Source organism: Sciurus carolinensis, chromosome 4, assembly GCF_902686445.1.
Source record: "Sciurus carolinensis chromosome 4, mSciCar1.2, whole genome shotgun sequence".
NCBI lineage: Eukaryota > Metazoa > Chordata > Mammalia > Rodentia > Sciuridae > Sciurus > Sciurus carolinensis.
Window position 1 is genome coordinate 54,962,109 of NC_062216.1, and position 20,372 is coordinate 54,982,480.

Below are 20,372 nucleotides of genomic sequence, written 5' to 3' on the forward strand. Positions count from 1 at the left end.
TGGTCGCCAACCTTGTCCTGTTTTCTAAACAGCTGACTTGTTATATTTGGGGCTAGAGAAGGCAGTGAGTCGGAGAAAAGTGCCTGGGAATTCCATGTCCTTCCCTGCCCCTTCCCCTTGCCCACTCTCCCAGGGGATTCTCGTCAAATGCCATGGAATGTTCCCGTGGCCCTTGAGTGTTGCCACCGTGGAGGCTGGGAGTTGTGAGGTTCTGTTGCTCTGGCAACCCGTTGTCCATAGTCTCTGTATTGGAGCTGCCAGGGTCTGGGAAGAGTCGGGACTATCTGACCCAGGCGTGGAGGAAGAGAACGGGACCAGGCTCATAGCCTGGGCTTTGCTTTCATCTCAGTCATGCCCACCCTTTCAGTGTTCATAGATGTGCCTATGATCCACAAGCTAGAAGGCAGCTTGTTAAAGACCTACAAACAAGATGATTACCCTGACAAGCTGTTCCTGGCCTACAGAGGTAGATGCTGGTAGTTTTAGAGTTGGAAACTTAATATAGGTACAGCAGGATTCCACTGCTGCAGAGGATGGCCCAAGCCTTCAAAGTTGGAAAGGTCTTCACTTTTTAACAAAATTTCTTGGTGGGGAAAAGGGCAGAGAAGGTCCCAAGTCATTCCATACCCTCTGCCCTTCTCTGGTACCTTCCAGGAAATAGTCATGGCTTCTTGTACAGTTCTGTGCTTTGGGCCTGTGTGGGCACCACTCTTTCTTCAACTGCCACCTCCTCTTCTTCCTCCTCCTCAAGCTCTTCCTTCCTCCTCCTCTTTTTTTCTAATTCCCCAAATTGATTCTTCTGATATGCGATCAGCCCTTGGCACTGTGAAAGTCAAGGTTACCTTGGTTTGGTGTTATGTATCCATAACTTCAACCTGGTAATTTTAACATTCAAAATGGCATAGTTTCAGGCTGGGGATATAGCTCAGTTGGTAAAGTGCTCGCCTTGCAAGCACAAGGCCCTGGGTTCAATCCCCAGCACCGCAAAAAAAAAAAAAAAAAAAAAAAAAAAAAAAAAGGCATAGCTTCAGTTGTCCTTTTGAAAAAAGGACAAAAATTATACACGTTTGTTAACAGCACACTGCTTTTATGAAGGAAAAAAAAAAGGTGGTGGCAGGGATATCTTTTCATAGGCAACTTTCCAAAACCCCAAGAAGTCCAGAACAGACTTATTGTTTGTGGGCTGTCTGCAGAGCCCATACTTGGAGGCCCTGAGACTGGACATCAGAGCTCCCTCTGTGGTTTCCTTCACAGTCTGCATGAACAATGAAGGCCAACCCTGGGTTTCTGTTGTGGTGCACAAGACCCGACTGAAGATTGCACAGGATCCCTCTCTGAACTATGAGTACTTGCCAATGATGGGTATGAAATCATTCATTCAAGCCTCCTTGGAACTCCTCTTTGGAAAGCACAGCCAAGCCATTGTGGAGAACAGGGTAAGACCCAGAGAGTGGACATCTGTGTCTGCACAATCTTAAACTGGCAAGGGGCTTTGCAGCGTCCCTAGCATTGACAAAGGCAGCACTCAAGACTCAGACAGTCCACAGTTTTACCCATTGAGGGTCAGCCTGAATCTGAACCCAAATCCAATGCTGTTGTACTCACTCTCTTCCAGCTTGGGGCTTGTTTGAAAACTCTTTCAAGAAAGAGAAACTTGGAGGCTGGGGATATAGCTCAGTTGGTAGAGTGTTTACCTCTCATGCCCAAAGCCCTGGGTTCAACCCCCAGCACCACATACATTAAAAAAAAAAATGTTCCTATATAAGACATCAACACCTAGCTTCTTAAGAAAAAAAGAAAGAAAGAAAGAGGGACATGGGGTTGTTGCTCAGTGGTAGAGCACATGCTTAACATGCACAAAGCCCTGGCTTCCACCCCTAGCCTTGCAGAAGAAAAAAAATCTGAGTCTCAGGTGGTGTTAGTGTTACCATTACTTCTTTAAAGTGTTACTTCTGTTTATTTTTTCCTGACAGGTAGGAGGTGTGCACACTGTTGGTGACAGTGGTGCCTTCCAGCTTGGGGCCCAGTTCCTCAAGACCTGGCTTAAGGATGCTCAAGTCGTTTGCATCATCTCGTCTCAAAAAGGTGTTGGACAAGATGAGGGCAACTGAAGACCCCCATTCCCTGTTCCTAATTTCCACTACATCTACAATCTTTCACTCTGGTCCTTACTCTCTGTCATGAGAAAAATGGTGGACAAGCCAGGTTCCTCTTTTCCCATTATTGTCCCACTGTCAGCTGGTGACTCGGTCCCATTCTCCAGTGTCTCTGCCTCTATCTCTCCATTTCCATGTGCCACAACTGACTGGGGGCTGTGTTCCCACAGAACCACATGGACTCGTCTTCCAGGACATGGGCTTTACAGTCTACGAATACTGCATCTGGGATCCCAAGCAGCTGTGCACAGACACCAACATGTTCCTTGATGTGGTGGAGGTAGAGGAGTCCCCACGCAGAAATTTCTGCCCAGACCTGACTTACAGTCTTATTTTCCTCTTTTCCTCCATGACTTTCATTCATGGCCTTTACGAGGCTTGGGTTTGTTTACCTGATCTTTTGGTAGGAACCAGCATGGAGGAGCATTTCTCCTCCAAATGCCTGGTGCCACTATTTTTCGGTAGAAGACCTACCTGATGAGACTGTCTCTGCCTGTAGCAGATCCCACGTGGCTGTATCCTGGTGATCGGGAACATCATTGACTGCAAGTGGACACAAAGCCAGCTGGCCAAGTTGATGTTCACCATTAAGGTAAACCCGGTATCCTGCCTGAACTCCCTCCTTTTGCCATCTGCTATCTCCTCCACCAAGTCTCACACTTTTTTGGTTCTCCTTTCTCCTACAGAACAAACAGATATTCCCATTTTTTGACATTCCCTGTCAAGGTTTATCCACTGGTGACCTGGAAGAAGATACTAAAATCTTACACCACTTTGTGTCTCAAGGTTTTGAGTTCTTCTGCAGCCAGTCTCTGTCCAAGAATTTTGGCATTTATGGTATGGCATGGGTCAAAGGAGAAGAGAGGGTCTGAGGTGGAAGTGCTGCCGCATCTATGACACAAGCAATATTTTTGACAACACTTACCCTCTGGAAGTAATGCAGGACTCCAGAGAGAGAAGCATGGAGGCAGAAAGGATGAGCAATGAGCTAGAAATTGGGCTCTGACACTAAACTAGCGAATTTAAATAATTTCACTTGGTCAAGCCTCTGTTTCCTAAGATGAGAGAGTAGGACTAGTGATCGTTTAAGTTCTTTCCCCCTTGAAGGATGAGATACTGTGGGGTAATTTTTCTAGAAGAGACTGTGGCAACTTCCTGGGACCAGATACCACTGATTATTCTGGATGAAGGCCTCATGGTTCAATCCTCTCTTCTGTAAGGTTGTGGGGAGAGGTGTAGGTGAGGGCCTAGGTCATGGAGGGGGAGACTGAGGATGAGCTGTCTTCCCAATGCTGCAGATGAAGGACTGGGGATTCTGGTCGTGGCAACCCTCAACAACCAGCACTTGCTGTGTGTCCTCTCCCAGCTGATGAACCACACCCGGGCACTGTGGCTCAACCCTCCTGCCATGGGCGCTCGCATAATCACCTCCATCCTCTGTAACCCTGCTCTTGAGGGAGAATGGTAAGGGCAGAAGGATTGGGGTAGGGAAGGTGGGAAGAGCCCCTGGATACCTAGACTTGGTTCATAGTATTCTGCTGGGTGGTTCTCTCCCTGCCATGTAACCTATTTATCTCATTTATTCATCAATTAATTCATCAAATTTTACAGAGTGACTACTGTGTATCAATAGCTGTAGCTATGCCGAGGGTTGTCCTACCTTGGGGAGGGTGGAAAATAGAACATTCATTTTGGAAATAGGCCAATGGGTTATTTGAACACTTTGGTTTTCAGGAAGAAATCTGAAAGCATCAGGAGTTTGTTATACTGGCAGAATCTGCCTGGGAGCCTGTTTGGCCTATTTAAATTACTGTGGGATCTGTGTTACTCCTTTTTCTATAACTATAACAAAATGCCTTAGGTAATCAACTTAAAAAGAGGAAAGGTTTATTTTGGCTAACAGTTTTGGAGGTTTCAGTTCATGGTTCTGTTGCTTAGGCCGGTGGTAAGGTAGCACATTGTGATGAGGAGTGCGAGCAGAGCAAGCTGCTTATTTCATGATGGTTGGGAAGCAAAGAAAAGAAAAGAAAGGGACTAGGGTCCTAATAGTCCCTCAAAGAGCACACCCCCAATGACCTAACTTCCTCCTACTAAGCCCCATCTCCCAAAGGTTCCACCACCTCCCAATAGCATCAGAGGCTAGAGACCAAGGCACATGGGCCTTTAGGGGACATTTGAGATTCGGACTATAGCAGGATCAAATCTCCCTCCCATTCATAACCACCCCAGAGTCCAGGCTCCACTGGTGTGCCCTCAGGCACTCTGTTGGGGCTTTGCGCAGTGAGAAGAGTGGAAAGGCAATAAGGAGTTTCAAAATCAGGGAGAACTTGTACTCTCATTTTTTGCTATCTTTTCTTGGCAGGAAGCAGAGTCTAAAAGGGGTAGTAGAGAACATCATGTTGATCAAGGAAAAGGTGAAGGAGAAACTCCGACTCCTGGGAACCCCTGGCTCTTGGGATCACATCACTCAACAGACTGGGACCCATGGTTATCTTGGACTCAGCTGTAAGTGTCTGGAGTGGGTGTCTCTTCCCTTTCTGATTTTGGGACTGTATTTGAGCATTAAAATTCACTGACTAGGTAACCAGTTCACAGCTTTGCTCCGAATTTGCCTTATTTCTTCTGGACATTGGGGTTGCTTTGCCAGGTGTGCGCCAGCACACTTGTAATCCTAGAGACTTGGCAGCCTGAGGCAGGAGGACCACAAGTTCAAAGCCAGCCTCAGCACCTTAGTGAAGCCATTTCTAAAAATTAAAAATACAAATAAAAAAGGGCTGGGGATGTGGCTCAGTAGTTAAGTGCCCCTGGGTTCAATCCCCGGTACAAAAAAGAAAAAAAAAGTGGCACTTCTTTAAAGACCCTTCTGGAACCTCAGAAATACCAACAGTTTCTATCCCAAGTAATCCTGCCTGGGCTGGAAGAAATTAGTAGTGTCCAACCCAAGGATCTGAGATCCTGTGACTGTCACAGACCAACAGGTGGAATACCTGATCAAGAAGAAGCATATCTATGTGCCCAAGAGTACTAGGATTAACTTCACCTGTATCAATGCCAGCAACATTGACTACATCACCCAGAGCATCAATGAGGCTATCCTGTTCACAAAGAACTCGGAGAAAAATCTTCAGTATGTAAATGACCACTAACTGGAATAAAAGCTATAGTTTTTGTAAAAATCCTGTGCTAAGGATTCATTGCTACATTTCATCCTTTTCATCTATTTATGAAGCAATGGGCCGCCTTGGTAAATGTGGGAGGAGGGACGACCCAGAGAAGGGGATGTCTACCTTCCTTGGTCATATATTTATTGAGCACCCTGTTATGTTAAGGCTTTGAACTGATAATGCAACAGGTACTATTCAGTCCTTTTTCTCCAGAAGCTTATAGTTTAATTGGGAGACAAGCTTTAATCAGATGAAACAGTTAAGTAATATTTCAAGGCTGGATGTGATAAAAGTCACAATAGATTCTCCAAATAGAAAATGTGTCAGAAATATCTCAATGTGGGCTGAAATAACTAGGGAATTTGTGTGTGTGTGTGTGTGTGTGTGTGTGTGTGTGTGTGTGTGTGTTTGGTACTGAGACTTGAACTCAGTGTTGTTATTCCGCTGAACTACATCCTTGGTCCATTTATTTACTTATTTAGACTAAATAAGTTGTTAAATTGCTGAGGCTGGCTTTGAACTTGCTATCCTCCTCCCTCAGCTCCCCACATCAAGTCATTGGGATTACAAGCCTGCACCAGTAAACCTAGCTTAGAGAAAATCTTACGAGAAGGTAGGACTTGATTTGGATATTGATGGGTGACTAGGATCAGGATGATATGTGGAAAGGAGCTGGAGGGATATCCTAGGTTTGAGAACAAACTGAGAAAGTGTCACCAGCATGATAATGAAAAGATATTTACTGGGTATCTATTAATAGATGGAACTCTTCAAAACCTCAGGGCAAAAATATATAAGATACAATTCTGCTTTATGGTACCTTCTATTCTAGCTGGGGAGACACAATTTATGTGACTGAAAAGAAAAACTTGCATTTTTTTCCCTCTCTACTGGTCTACTCTCTACAACTGCTCTCAATTTTGACACTAGATTATGTGGAGGGTTCCTGCACAATAGTTCAATTCTCTGGTGAACATGAACTGCATGTTCTAATAATCAATAGATTCTTACACGATCTACCTGGAGGTAGTGTCAGATCCCAAAGGTTAAGACTGACCCCACTTCAGATGCCAGTTTCAAGTCCAGGTTGTCACCTGGGCTTCTGACAGAACAGCTATAAATTGGAGTTTCCAAAAATTCCACCTTGGGTTTAATAATTTGCTAGAATGACTTGCAGAATTCAGGAAGACAGTTTGTTAGGTATCAGTTTATTATAATAGGATGCAACTCAGGTACAGGCAGATGGAAGAGATGCACAGGGCGATGTAAGAAGACAGAGACCTGGAACATCCACACCCTCTCCAGCTGTGACCCCTCCCCAATCCTCCATGTGTTCGCCAGCCTGGAAGTTCTCCCAATCCCTTTAGTTAGGGTTTTTAAAAAGGCATGATTGATTAAATCAGTGTCCATCAGTGATAAACTCAACCTCCAGTCTCTCTTTTTTCCTGGGAGGTTGGGGCTGGGGCTAAAATTCTGAACCCTTTAATCATATGGTTGGTTCCCCTTGCAATCAGCCCTCCATCCTTAGGGGCTTCTAAGAGTCACCTCACTAACATAAGCTCAGATGTGGTTAAAAGGGGCTTGCTATAAATAACAAAGGATGCTTCCTTCACCTTTATACCTCTTAACACTCAGGGAATTTCAAGAGTTTTAGAGCTCTGTGCCAGGAACTGAATGGAGATCTAATATACATATCTTTCTTATTATAAATCACAACGTTAAAATAATAAAAATGTAGACAACAATAAGAGGTGACATGTACCAAGTGCCAATAGTGTTTCAGTAAAGGGTTGAGCCAGGAGGAACTGATTGTCCAAACCCTGAATATTCCAAGGGTCTTCAGGCATGACCCTAGACCTGCTTCTCTTGGAGATTCTGTCTGATAAGAGTGTCTTGGTGCACCCGAGGCCCCCGGATGTGCTCAATCAGTTTGACCTCTGGGGAAAAAAATGGAGACTGGATAGCAAAGGTTGGTTTATGTGAGCACTACATGCTTATGTGTTGACCCCCCAGTAAAAACTGAACACTGAAGCCTGCTGAGTTTCTCTGGTTGGCAGCATGTCATTCACAGTGCCACATACTCGTGCTGAGAGAGTGAAGTGCCACTAGAGTGACCGCACGGGGAGAAGATAATTGCCACTCTCACCTGCTTTCTCCTGGACTCTGTGTTGTGTGCCTTTCTTTTTCCTTTGCTAATTTCAATCTGTTTTCTTTCACTGTAATCAACTGTTACCACGACCATGACAGCCTGTCTGGGTCCCATGAGCCCTTCTAAGGAATCATTAAACTTGCAGGTGGTCTTGGAGGCCCTTGACACACACATTAAATTAGGTGCCGAGCTGGGTCTAGCACAAGGGTTTGGGCAATTTTATTTTCAGGTCCCTTATCTCCCTAGAAGATCACGCTTGTGGGGAGTGCAAACAAGTCATTGGCTTTGTGGGGTTGGGTTTGAGATCCTAGAACCTACCTGCTAAATCTAGTGGACTCCTGCCTGGAAATTAAATAGTTCCATTTCAGTGACTGTAATTCTTTTTGGGGGGTACCAGGGATTGAACTCAGGAGCGCTTGACCACTGAACCACATCCCCAGCCCTATTTTGTATTTTATTTAAAGACAGGGTCTCACTGAGTTGCTTAGCGCCTCACCGTTGGTGAGGCTGGCTTTGAACTCTTGATCCTCCTGTCTCACCTCCTGAGCCACTGGGATTATAGGTGTGTGCCACTGTGCCTGGCTAGGACTGTAATTCGTACAGAAGAAGCAGAAATTCTGTCTAGAAAAGAACTGCAAGCAAGTTCATGGTATCATGTAGCCATCTCCTCTGGCTTTCTGTTGTTTCAAAATGAATTGATTTTTAGTCTCTGTGTTTGTCCACAAATTCAAGTTCTTTTTCGGGACTTCTGAAGCTTCCTTTGTCCCAAGGTCCTAAGAGCTTCCTGTCCCTTCCTGTCAGGATAACTCCTGAGGAACCCTTAGTACCTGTAGGTGTCATGATTTAACTATTCTCAAAAGTGCATTTGCTTAGCTATGGTTCTTCCCAATCTCCTGGACCAGAGAAAGTAGAATCTAGGGTTATGTAGGTCAAAAAATTTTGAACCACTAAGCTTTAAAACTTTTTATTGTAAGCATTTTCAAACAGTAGAAAGAACTATAAAAGGAACCCACTTGTACCCATCACATAGTTTCCATGGTTAAATCATGTTTTCTCTATATTTCCATGCATACCTCCAAAATATTTTGAAGCAAATCATCACATATTTTCATCTGTAACTATTTTTAGTATATGTATCTAAAGACAGGGGCTCCTCTTTATAAAATAACCACAAGAACATTATCATGTATCCTCACATTCATATTACTTAATATCATATACACAGTATCATATGCACACATATTACATATATATAAAATATCTGTACTTTCCTAAAATTATTCTTTTTAACAATTTTTTTATACTAAATCATTTGTAATTGTTCATTGTGGTGGTTTAAATTTTTTTTTTTTTTAGTTGTAGATGGACACAATACCTTTATTTTATTTAGTTTTTTATGTTGTGCTGAGGAAGGAACCCAGTGCCTCACGCATGCTAGGCAAGTGCTCTACCACTGAATCCCAGTCCTAAATTTTTTTTTTCTGAAAACTCTTTGACATTCCTCCCAAAAAAAGGTAAAGTTCTGAGGTTGGAGGTGTAGCTCAGTGGTTAGTGCATGCACAGCATGCACAAGGTCCTGGATTCATTCTCTGGCATCCCCAGTAAACAAACAAACGAACAAATGAGGTAAAGTTTAATTCTTCTTGCCTTAGGGAAATTTCTAACAAAGAGAGTACGGTCGGGGTGTTGCTGTGTGACTTCTGCAGCCAAGTCTTAGAAGGTGGTACAGCTTCCACTGGTCCTCTGTCTCTTCCTTCCCCTCCCCTGCCCCTGCCCTTCCTTCCCTTCCACTTCCCATCTCCTTCCCTCCTTCTTGCTTTGTGAGCAACCCAAGCAGCCTCAGGGATTGGCCATGTGTGAGCATTCTGGCCCCAGCCCTAGAGAAGGTTCCAGCTGACAGCCTGGATCAGCTGCTAGACATGTGATAAGTCTAGTCTCCAGCCTTCAAGCCTGAGTGGAACAGAGATAAATTGTCCCTGCTGAGCCCTGCCCACAAGGCAGATTCATAAGCAAATTAAATATTGCCATTTTAAGACACTAAATTTTGGGAGTATTTGTTATACAAGTATAGACACCTAGAGAAATTCTTTTGTCTTTCCGATCTCCTTTAAAAATACAGTTTCTTCCTCCATCTTTTCCCTCCCGTGGCAGTTTCTTAAAATTGAAGAACTGGGTTGCTATAGTTTGGATCTGGAATATCCCCCAAAGGCCCCCCAAAAAGGGCCCCAAAGGCCCTTAAAAAAAAAGGCTCTATTTTTTTTAATGGTCTTTGTAAGGTCACGTGATACATGGTGTTGCTTCTTTCTCCAGGAAGCACATGATACTTGTTGTCTTATTCCCACATTAGCAGTCATTGTTGATCATTGCTTACCTCAATTATTCATTAGTGTCACAGAATAGCAATATTTTACTTCCATGGTGCTGGGGCTCAAACCCAGAGCCTTGCACCTGCTAGGCAAATGCTCTACCACCAAGCTCTATCTCCATCCCAGAAAAGTGACATTTTAATTCTAACATTCTTTCTTTCTTTATTAGCTGGAATATATTTACAAATAGAAATTTGCCCTCACTGTGATTTACTTTATATACATTTTATATAAGAAAGGCAAAATTAGAGCTCATTTTCTCCATTAATTTTTTTTTTTTTTTTTTTTTTTTTGGTACTAGGGATTGAACCCAGGGGGAACCACTGAGCCACATCCTCAGTCCTTTTTATGTTTATGATTATGATTATGATTATTTAGTTATTTATTTTGGTACCAGGGATTGAACTCAGGGGCACTCAACCACTGAGCCAGATCCTCAGCCCTATTTTGTATTTTACTAAAAGACAGGGTCTCACTGAATTGCTTAAGTACCTCGCTTTTTTGCAGAGGCTGGCTTCGAACTTGTGATCCTTCTGCCTCAGCCTCCTGAGCTGCTGGAATTACAGACGTGTGCCACTGTGCCTGACCCATTACCTGTTTTTAAATGAATGAGTTAGGGACTAAGGTTGTAGCTGAGGGATACAATGTTTGCTTATTTTCTTTCATGATTATGTAAAGAATGTACACTGTTTCAAACTTAGATCTGCAAAACAAGGTATGTTCACAAATGCCGCTTTTACTGTAACTTCCATGGTATTTCTTCTTTTCTTCCTTTAAAAAAAATTTTGTGATTTACCTTTCCATTTTGTTTAAAATCAAATCAAATATACACATATATGTGTAAGTATTCAAAACCCCTTTAAAACAGTAGCCCCTGGAACACAAAAATAGCATTCTGTTGAATAATCTCAAATTTGAATGGTTCAGGTCTCAGGAAGATCTGTGCTTACTCTATCCTGTATTCATTTGGTTTTCATTTTTTCAGACCAGAGTTTAAACTTTTTAATATGAATCCCTTCCGTTTATGGATAATTAGTGTAATTCTCAAACTGGATGTGTACCTTTGAGCAGATAATTTCCTTTTTCTGAACTTACCTTGCACATGATAGGTTGGAATAAAACTTCTTCAACATCTTTTTCTAACTAAGAACTTGATTATTCACCAGACTTTCTTCAGTTAAAGTGTATTCCCCTCCCACACACATTTTTTATTGGTGCATTATAGTTGTACATAATGTTGGAAGTTGTTGGTACATATTCGTACATGCAAATAAGTCATTTTTATCCTTAAAGTATCATGACCCATTGAATTATAACACTATCTAAACTTTCTTCTGGCTTTTATATTCTATAAAACTCTATCAAGCATTTGCCAGAGGAACTTCTATAGAAAACAACCTATAGGTTTTAGGAAGCCTTTGTTCCAAGATATTTCTATGTCATTCCACTCATCATCCATAGCAGATATCAAGTCCTCCTTTGTATTTTTTATGAGGAACTATGTTAGCTGATAAGCACACAAAGAGGTATAGGACATTATGAGTCAAGCTGTTGAAATTTCAAAATTCTTACCAATATTTTTTGCTATTTAGCTCCTAAGTAAATAAAACAAAAAATAAGTTGGTTTACTATATATACGACACCAAGAAAAAGAATTCCTTAATGGAAAAATTGACTAAAGATACAAGCCAGCAATTTATTAAAAAATAAACATGAATACTTGAAAAAATTATTACTCATTATTTATTAAATGAAGCAAAATAAAAATATTGTTAAGAGAGTGGAGAAACAAGACAATAAAAATAAAATAGTCAATGTCCTTAGGATCCAAGAACAGGAAATGAAAGGGGATTGTATAAGTCAGTTTTCTCTTACTGTAACAACATAACTGAGATACATAAAAAAGAGGCCAGGTTATTCTGGCTTATGGTTCAGAGGTTTTAGTTCATGACCAATTGGCCCTACTGCTTTGGGCCTGTAGCAAAATAGAACATCATGGTGGCAGTTTATTGTGGAGCAAGCTGTTCACCACATGGTAGCCAGAAAGCAAAAAAGAGTGAGGAAGAAGCTAGATAAGAAGCTAGGAATACCCCCAAAGACAAGGACCTCTGACAAGGCCACACCTCGCCCAGAGCCTCATGTACACTAAGCAAGCACTCTAACAATGAACTACAACCCCAATCATAGGCCCCACCTCTTAAAGGTATTGCCACCTCACAATGGTGCCATGCTGGGTCCTAGTCTTTAACACATGGACCTTTGGGGGATATTCTAGATCCAAATTATAACAGAGAATTTGTGACATTGGATGGCAATAGAAAAATCAGGAACCAAGACACTTTGTTCAGCCTCTTGTGGGAAAGGAGCCAAGTGAGGCGGCACATACCTGTAGTCCCAGTCATTTGGAATTCTGAGGTAGGAGAATCCACTTGAGTCCAGGAGTTCAAGCTCAGCCTGGGCAGCATGGTGAAATCCTGTCTCCAGAATAAATAAATAAATACATAAACAAGTACATAAATAAATAAATAAATAAATAAATAAATAAATAAATAAAGCGAACAGTATGAACTACTGTTCAAGATTATTATCCACTTGTGTTGTATGGCTCATTTGAGAAAGTTTTATGGTATCTACCATAAAATTCAACTACTTATATTCAGATTCAGAATAGAGAATGGTGTAATTAGGACTGAGATTATGCAGGAAAAAGTATGACAGGAGAGAAGCAAAAGAGATACAGAGCTTACAGCCAGTAACTACTGGTTCATCATGGGATCTGGCCTGGGTGTGAAGGAAAGTTAAGTTGGAGAGAGAGGAAGTGACATCAGTGAAAATGGCAGATTAAGGAACTCTGGACATCTCCTTCTCCACAAAAGCAGTGAGAATCTGGCAAGTTGTCAGCAACAGCTTTTTCAGAACTCTGGAAATTATCAAAGGCTTGCAGCAACCCAGGGAGTGTTTATTCAAGAAAAATAGCTGAACAATGAGCTTTGTAGTGCTCTAACTTGCTGTACTCCCATCCTCCTCTTTCCAGTAATGACATAATTTTAAAAACCAACAGCAAGCAAACATGGTGAAAACCAGTTTCTGTCAGACAGGACAGAACAGGGCTAAATGAGTTTGGGGCTCCTTCAAAGCCTCACTCCCAGAGAATTGTCAATATTTGATCTGTCTGGTGGTTCCTTGGAAGACACCACTTTTAAGTCTTACTGATAAGTACTAACACAGCAACAAAGCCTTGTCAACAGGGCATTTGTGAGAAAACATTTAGCAGTAATGGTTTAACTTTGCAACTGCCTGAGATGGTGGGACAGATGATAACCTAACTAAAAAGCTTAATAGGAAAAGACAGAAACTGAAATGCCTACAGGGGTTTTGGAAAGTTCCAACACATCCCTAGAATCTATGCATGATAAGGTTGTACGTGTACCTCTTGCAGCTTTGGCACTCCTGTTGCCAGGCTGGTGTTTCCCAGTATACCCAGCCTCAGTTGCCTCCAGCCCTTTGGAAGCCCCAGTACCAGCCTGTGCCCAAGGCAGGAAGGATGACAAAGCTCCAGTCCCTCCTGCTACTATGAAGATAGCTGCAGGTGTTTTCAGTCCCACTTCTCAATACTGACCTTCCTTATATGATAGTCACTGACCTGGCACCTCACTGGGGTTCTGCCCAAAAGATTAGCTTGCTGCAGCCTCTCTAATTCAAGAAAAATCCAGTGAAAGGCTTTTCAGCATGTTTAATAGATGACAATTTTTACTGATAAGAAGTCATGGTCCTCCAGATACTTTATGAAGGTGGTGTTTTAAAGGCTCATCTCACTTTCCCCAAAGATTATTCCTTCTGACTTCCTAAAATGTAATTCATTACAGAAATCTGGCATCCAAGTTGGGTGGGTGGTGCACTCCTGTAATCCCAGCAGCTCTGGAGGCAGAGGCAGGAGGATGGAGAGTTCAAAGCCAGCCTCAGCAAAGATGAGTGCTAAGCAACTCAGTGAGACCCTAATCTCTAAATATAATACAAAATAGGACTGGGGATGTGGTTCAGTGGTTGAGTGTTCCTAAGTTCAATCCCAAGTAAACCCCCCCAAAAAACAAAGAAATATGGCACCCAAATGTTAATAAACATGGTGATGTTTGTATTTCTATTCTTCGTGAGCCTAGAGAGGATAAATATGGTTATGAAAAGCCAAAGGAATACTGACTTCCTGTCCACACTGTGGAAACCATCGTGTTTAGTGTCATATTTGTTAGGAAGAACCTGACACCAGCAATGCCATTTTGAAACATATCCACCATCACCTCATGGTCAGTCTGACTCAGCCTGATCTAAACACCAGAAAATACTCCATCATCATACAAAGAAAGAAAATTGTTATCTGGGACTGAAATTCTGAAAACCACCTGGTTTGACGTGGAACCGTTGCCACTTCAAAGAATGGAGCTGACGACCACAAGGCCCCTTTCCTGACAACCTCCTAGCAATGGCCTGACACCAAAACTTTCCCAACTTCTTCATGCCCCCATAACTGTAAGTGGAAGATGGGTCTCAGTCTCCACTGAGCCCCACTCTGCAGGTCTGTCCTGAATAAACCTGTGTTATGTTAAGCTGCCTCTCCTCTCTCTTGAAGGGTAAATAATACAGACAAGGGAGCTCTTGTTTCTCTTGCTCTTTCTTAGTGGACAAATTGTCTTTAAATACCAACCAGGCACCTGTCAGTCAGTAAAAAATGTCTAAGACTTAAGACTCAGGTGATAGGCTTACTGGGCAGATGGAGCCAATCCCCTTCACTTGGGTGTTGGAAATGTTGGTCCCAACTTGCTTCGGTTTCCTTTCTGTGGGAGAGATTTGGTGCATGGGATAGAGGAAGGCTTGAGATAACTGAAAGCAGAAGATCATGGTGACTTCCTGGTACTGCACAGATGTCTCATGTCCTGAGGCTGACCACAACAGCCTTTGGAGATACCAAATATTGACCACCACCTGTCTTTGTTTCAGACCTACTTGGTCCATGGGTGGAGGGCACACTCACCTGATGAATCTTGGATTCTAAGATGAAGTCTTAGTCTGATCCGAGGTCTTTGGGAAAGAGATGATCTGTTAATCCTGAGTGTGAGCCAGTCTCCTTATCTGAAGAAATACCCCTTCCACATGTACTCCCTGGGGGCCCAGCCTACTCCCAACTACTCTATATGTCCTACTGACTCTCAATTCTTTCACCATCTCTCTCTCAAGTGCCTAAATAGAGTCTCTTGGGACTTCTAAGCTTTAACATAAAACTTCCTTTTGTAGATCTTCACAAGACATGTTTTCTTCTGTATTCCCCCTTCATCCTTCAGGAAAAGACTAGAAATTCTATTTCACTTAATTACAGAAAACTACCACTTATCTCTCTTGGTACAGGGAATCTGATTGTTTGCCTTCTCACTTGAGAATGTCACCCAGAATTTTTTGATGCCTATGCTCAAAAGGGCAGCTTTCCTTATTCCTTAGCTGTCTGTATGATAGCCATCTGAAATGTAAGCTGCAGGAGCAAGTGCCCAAGCTGTCTGAAGACCAGAAAGAAAAAAATGTCACTTTTAAAGACAAGTTGCTGTGGAACATTACAGACTGTTTCCTCTTTTCTTACTCTGGGATTCTGCTCTTTCAGCAAGTTCCTCGCACTCTGATCTGACACAGATGCACCATATTCTCCTTTGCTAGAGTAATTATGGTCATGCCATTTTTTTCTCAAAATCTGTCTTTTTCTGGTGAATTTACCTTTAATCCTGCATGCCCAAATTAATATATTTTATTCTGATTAGTCTTGTTTTGTCTAACTTAGTTTTTTCTCCTCTATATATTTTTTCATGTTGACTTTATTCAGAGTCCAAGGGTTTAACTCTCAAATACACTGGAAATGAAAAAAAGAGCTTCTCCTTTGGAGGATCCTAAGGAGGAAAATAAACAGTGATGATGGTGGGAGTAGATCTGCCTCCACGGAGGATGAGGGGCCACCTGAACCTTTGATTTCAGCATCTACCAAAGCAGACAGACCCTACTCCTAACATCCCCAATTGTACAGGCCCACTCCATGCCTGGGTAACACTGTAAAAATCTGTGACTGGTTCTGTTTAATTTCTAAAGGGCTAAAGCTGATAGATATTGTGTCATAACTTTTGCCCCCTACCTGTGGGGCTTAAGTATTATTTCAGAATATGAATTTAAGAAAGGGTCTGAAACTAGAAAAGAAATATCAGAAAGTTACAGGTATGAAAATATATTTTAGAACTGAAACCGAAGTTCTAAGGTGACACCTGATTCACTGCTTCTGCTGGCAGGTGGGGTCTGCATAAACTGCAGGCCTCTGCAGCTGAGAAGGGTCACAACTCTTAATGGCGAGCTGTGCCTTTAGCCCACTGTCAATTTCTTCTTCTTTCAGGGTTCCTGTTTTGTGAATTCAAAGACTGAAATACATAGGCCAGGATGAGTGAGTGTAAGAGTAGGATTTATTGAAGAACAGAAACAGAAACAGAACTCTTAAAGTACAAGAGGAGACCTGATATCAGGCTTTCTCCTTCTAAGTGTGCTAGCCTATGAGTTTATATAGCACTTGAATCACTGCTATTGGTCCAAACGTATGCTAATTAGGGTTTGGAAGAAGTACAAGTGCTATTGGTTCAAACTTACGCCAATTAAGGTTTGGAAATGTACCAATGCTGTTGGTCAACTCTTGGGTCCCAACTTCCAATCAGGTCTGCCCCACTTCTATTTTCTCACCACAGGTCAGGAAGAAGGAGGTTGAGGTCATAGGATGGTCTATGTTCACAGGTTCTGGATTGCAGTGCTGCGTGGAGCGGGTTTCTGCAGCAGACATCCATTCCATGCCCAGGTTTGGTTGTCAAAGGGTGACAGGTCTGCACGCCTTGGTTCGTAGCACCTCAGGACTGCCACACTTGCATGGTGGGTCCCACGTGGCCACAGGCCACGTTTGCCACCTGTGCTCCAACCTACCCAGGCTGCCACTCTGCCACTCTACCACTCCTCAGACACTTCTCAGCAGGAACCTATGGAAAATCAGAAGGAAAAAAGAAAAGTTTTTGGATGAGAAAGTATTTTGTATAATACAGTAATATTCTTGTGCTAAAGTCAAAGATGAAAGAGAGGACAAAACTAAGGATATAAACAAGTTGTAGAATGTTTAGTTGCAAAAGGTTTGTGGAAAGTTAATCTCAAAAAGTTCCTGTATGTGAGTAGTTGGCTATAATCAGCACAAAGTTATTCAAGGGTTTTTTCTAAGGGTAACTTTTAATATGCCAATTCTCTATGTTTAGCAATAACAAGAGCTTCTTAAAACATTGATCAGTTCTTATTGTAACATAGGTCCATTTCATGCTTTAAATGTAACACTTGCTGCCTGACTACTGTGGCTTATTTCAAAACTGACATTTTTGTTTTCTTTTCTCTACTCCCTCTCCACCTCCCTAACGGGGGGTTGGGGGGGAGCAAAACAGAATAGCCTGAATTAAGACAATAAGGCATTACCTCCAGGAGAGATAGGAGATAATGCTGACTTCTAGTACTAATACTGACCCCAATTTAATGAAGGGATAACTGTCAAATTATAGACAGTGAAGTTATAACCTACTACTCTCACTTAAGACTGGTGAAACTGGCCTGCTGCATGTTTAAAACTAAAAACATGGAGATCAAAATTAAGGAAGTAAAAAGGGCAAGGAAAAAGCAGTCAATATTTTGGCTCATGCCCTTTAAGGTCAGCTAGAATATAGGGAATGATAGGTCCCCTCTAAGGGCTCTGAAACTCTGACAAGTCACCCAACCTCCCTATCAGGGGAACAGAGAGGACCCTAGAAAACAGGAAGCCAACCAGTGCACATTTGCAAAGAGAAAGTTCATTGGAAAGGGAAATGTCCTTAAGGTTTCCAAAGGGAACCACATATGGTCAGCTGACCTGACCCACTCTGGCAGATGGTATGACTGGCAGAGGAAGGCTAAAGGAGCCAAGAGGCTTCTAACACATTTCCAAGAGTGATCTCTAATGAATCTCAACTGATCCTAAGAGTAGATAGGAAAAAGGTCGATTTTGACCAACTTTGCCTTAAACACCTGGAAAGAAAGTCAAACACAGTCACACATTGATGTTTTAAAAAAAAGGCAATGACTCTTTTCATGTAACTCAAAATGTACACTGCATCACTCCTTCCAAAAGTAAATAAAACTGGGAGGCTAGAAAGAAAGGGTTATATAAGACACTGCCAGAGTCACAAGTTTGGTCTAAGTCAATTTGAGACCTACAAATTTTCCTAACCTCCTACAAAGGTAAACTCAATTTGTTTTACACTGGTATGATTATCTGGTATGGTATTTGTCCCTTAGATTGGTTTAAAAGGGAAATCAGATGGCATCTTGGAGCTCAAGGGGATACCTGTGCCATTATAAAAATTGATTGTATATACATTGCTAGCAACTCTACTAATGTTTCTAAAAACTTAAAGGTCTTGAGTGCTCACAAATGACATATCAGACCACACTTTAAGCTCTAATAAGTTACTGTCTTCATGGTACTCAAAGGATGGCTGGTTGTTTTTTGCTAATTGTTTGCAGAAAAATGCTTTGCTGCATTGTTTATTGTTGTCCTAGCTAACAAGTACACCTGTCCCATATATACCTTGTTCAGTCACCTGCCAACTGCCATCATGGACCTCTGGACTGTCATGATGGATGAGATGCCAGCCCATTAAACTCCAGATGGTCATGAAAATACATGACCCTCCATGGTGCTGGCTCTCAACTTCTACCAATGTCCCCTAGATAGCCCCTCTGGAGGGTTTCCCTAACCGCTAAAGTTAATGCCTACCATCAGCTCCAAGAAACCAGAGTAGTCACGGCCCTTTCCCTTGAAGAGACCTCTTCAAGGATGGAATTGAGGCAGGAGATAGATTTTCTATAGGCAGATAGAAATGGAGACCTCAGAGACTGGGATCCCAACACCAACCCTAAGCTAAAGCTTTTCTGTTTGTTTTTGGCTGCCTGACTGGTTGGGTAACTCCTATCCTTGGCAGGGACATCCTAATCAAATTCAAGATCTCCATTCATTTTAATTCCCACCATAGCTCTCCATTCTCCTCTGCTTCCTTTATTCTCATGCTGACCAGAACTTTTTTCTCCCCTCTAATATCCATCAGTGCTTTTCCCTGAGGTATCAACCACAGTGTGTGTGATATCTCTAAGCCCACAGTGGCTACCCACCACATTCCCATTAAAATTTCCCTATAAGACCCTGCCTGCTAAAGCAGGTTGTCTCCTATCACCTCTTTGGCTGCCTTGATTATAATCAAGGGATCTTCTTCCTATGCAGAAATAATACTTAACATCTGTTGAACCACTAACTGGACAGGAACTTACCTAGCACTTTTTCTCTTCCCAATTTTCTGTATAATTATTGGCCTTGTCCTTGGGCCCTCCCTGTTTCACCTCCTTTTTACAGAGGACCATAAACACCACTACTGATCAGAGGGTCCAGAACATCCTCCTGCTTGGCTCCATTAGAACTACTCAGTATCAGGGCCTACAGGAGTCTTCAACCATGCCCCTTTCAGCAGGAAATATTTTAAGAGACATTGTCTTCCCTTCTCCCATCCCTTCTTTAATAAATAAAATAAAAATAAAAAGGCAGGAAAGTTAGGAAGACCTTGACACAGGCAGTACCATTTTGAAACATATTCTCCATCTTCAAATTAGAGTCAGCTCACGGTCACTCTGACTCTGCCTGACCTAAATACTGGAAAATTACTCCATTATCATGCAAAGAAAAGAAAAGAAATGGTTATCTGGGATTGAAATGCTGAAAAACATCTGGTTCAACATGGAACAGTGACCACCTCAAAGAATGGAGGTGACAACCACAAAGTCCTTCCCTGACAACCCCCTAGCAATGGCCTAACACCAGAAATTCCCTAACTCCTTCATGGCCCTATCACTACTCTAAACTGTAAATGGAAGATGGGTCTCAGTCTTTGCTGGGCCTCCCTCTGCAGGTTTATCCTGAATTAACCTGTGTTACTGTTGAACTGCCTCTCCTCTCTCTTTATTTCCTTCATTCTGTTTTTTCCTTTCAATTTCTATGCTGGCGGACCCTAATGGAGAGTCACCTGATAATATTGATGCCGCAAAAAAATGGAGGAATGACAGAAATGGGGAATTTAAAAAGAAAGTTGCCTGCTGTGTAAGAAAAAGCCAAGAGACTGCTTTTGAGTGACATTTATTCAGTGGCAAGTAACTTTACTTATTTTGGGGTCTAAAAACTGAGAAACATGGCACGGTTTCTCCTGCACTCTACCCACCTATTGCTGGACAGAACACTGGTTGGAACTGGGCTGAAATAAAACATGCCCATAATCAACGCTAACTGCAGCCTAACAAGTGCCCACCTACAGATGATTACACATTTTGAATTCTAACGAACTGTTTGAACCTTCAGGAAGAATTGTAAAGATGTGTACAGAGCACAACATGATCAGATAATATACATACTGTTCATCCA

The 20,372-nt window shown here is 42.2% G+C and overlaps 1 protein-coding gene and 1 pseudogene across 1 annotated transcript; both read left to right on the forward strand.

Moving 5' to 3' along the window:
* Window positions 1-351: 351 nt before the first annotated feature.
* Got1l1 (glutamic-oxaloacetic transaminase 1 like 1) lies at window positions 352-5,302 on the forward strand. The gene is made up of 9 exons (XM_047549676.1): window positions 352-466; window positions 1,255-1,436; window positions 1,974-2,085; window positions 2,327-2,436; window positions 2,656-2,748; window positions 2,843-2,993; window positions 3,455-3,620; window positions 4,519-4,661; window positions 5,127-5,302. The coding sequence occupies exons 1-9, from the start codon at window positions 352-354 to the stop codon at window positions 5,300-5,302; spliced, it is 1,248 nt and encodes a 415-aa protein (XP_047405632.1).
* An 8,077-nt stretch (window positions 5,303-13,379) lies between these two features.
* On the forward strand, window positions 13,380-20,087 carry LOC124981893 (ubiquitin-conjugating enzyme E2 G1-like; annotated as a pseudogene).
* Window positions 20,088-20,372: the final 285 nt, after the last annotated feature.

Coding starts and splice junctions, on each gene's coding strand:
- Got1l1 (XM_047549676.1), top strand. CDS start 352: ATGCCCACCCTTTCAGTGTTCATAGATGTGCCTATGATCCACAAGCTA. Junction 2,086..2,326: donor CATCATCTCGTCTCAAAAAG/GTGTTGGACAAG, acceptor GTGTTCCCACAG/AACCACATGGACTCGTCTTC. Junction 2,437..2,655: donor TGTTCCTTGATGTGGTGGAG/GTAGAGGAGTCC, acceptor CTCTGCCTGTAG/CAGATCCCACGTGGCTGTAT.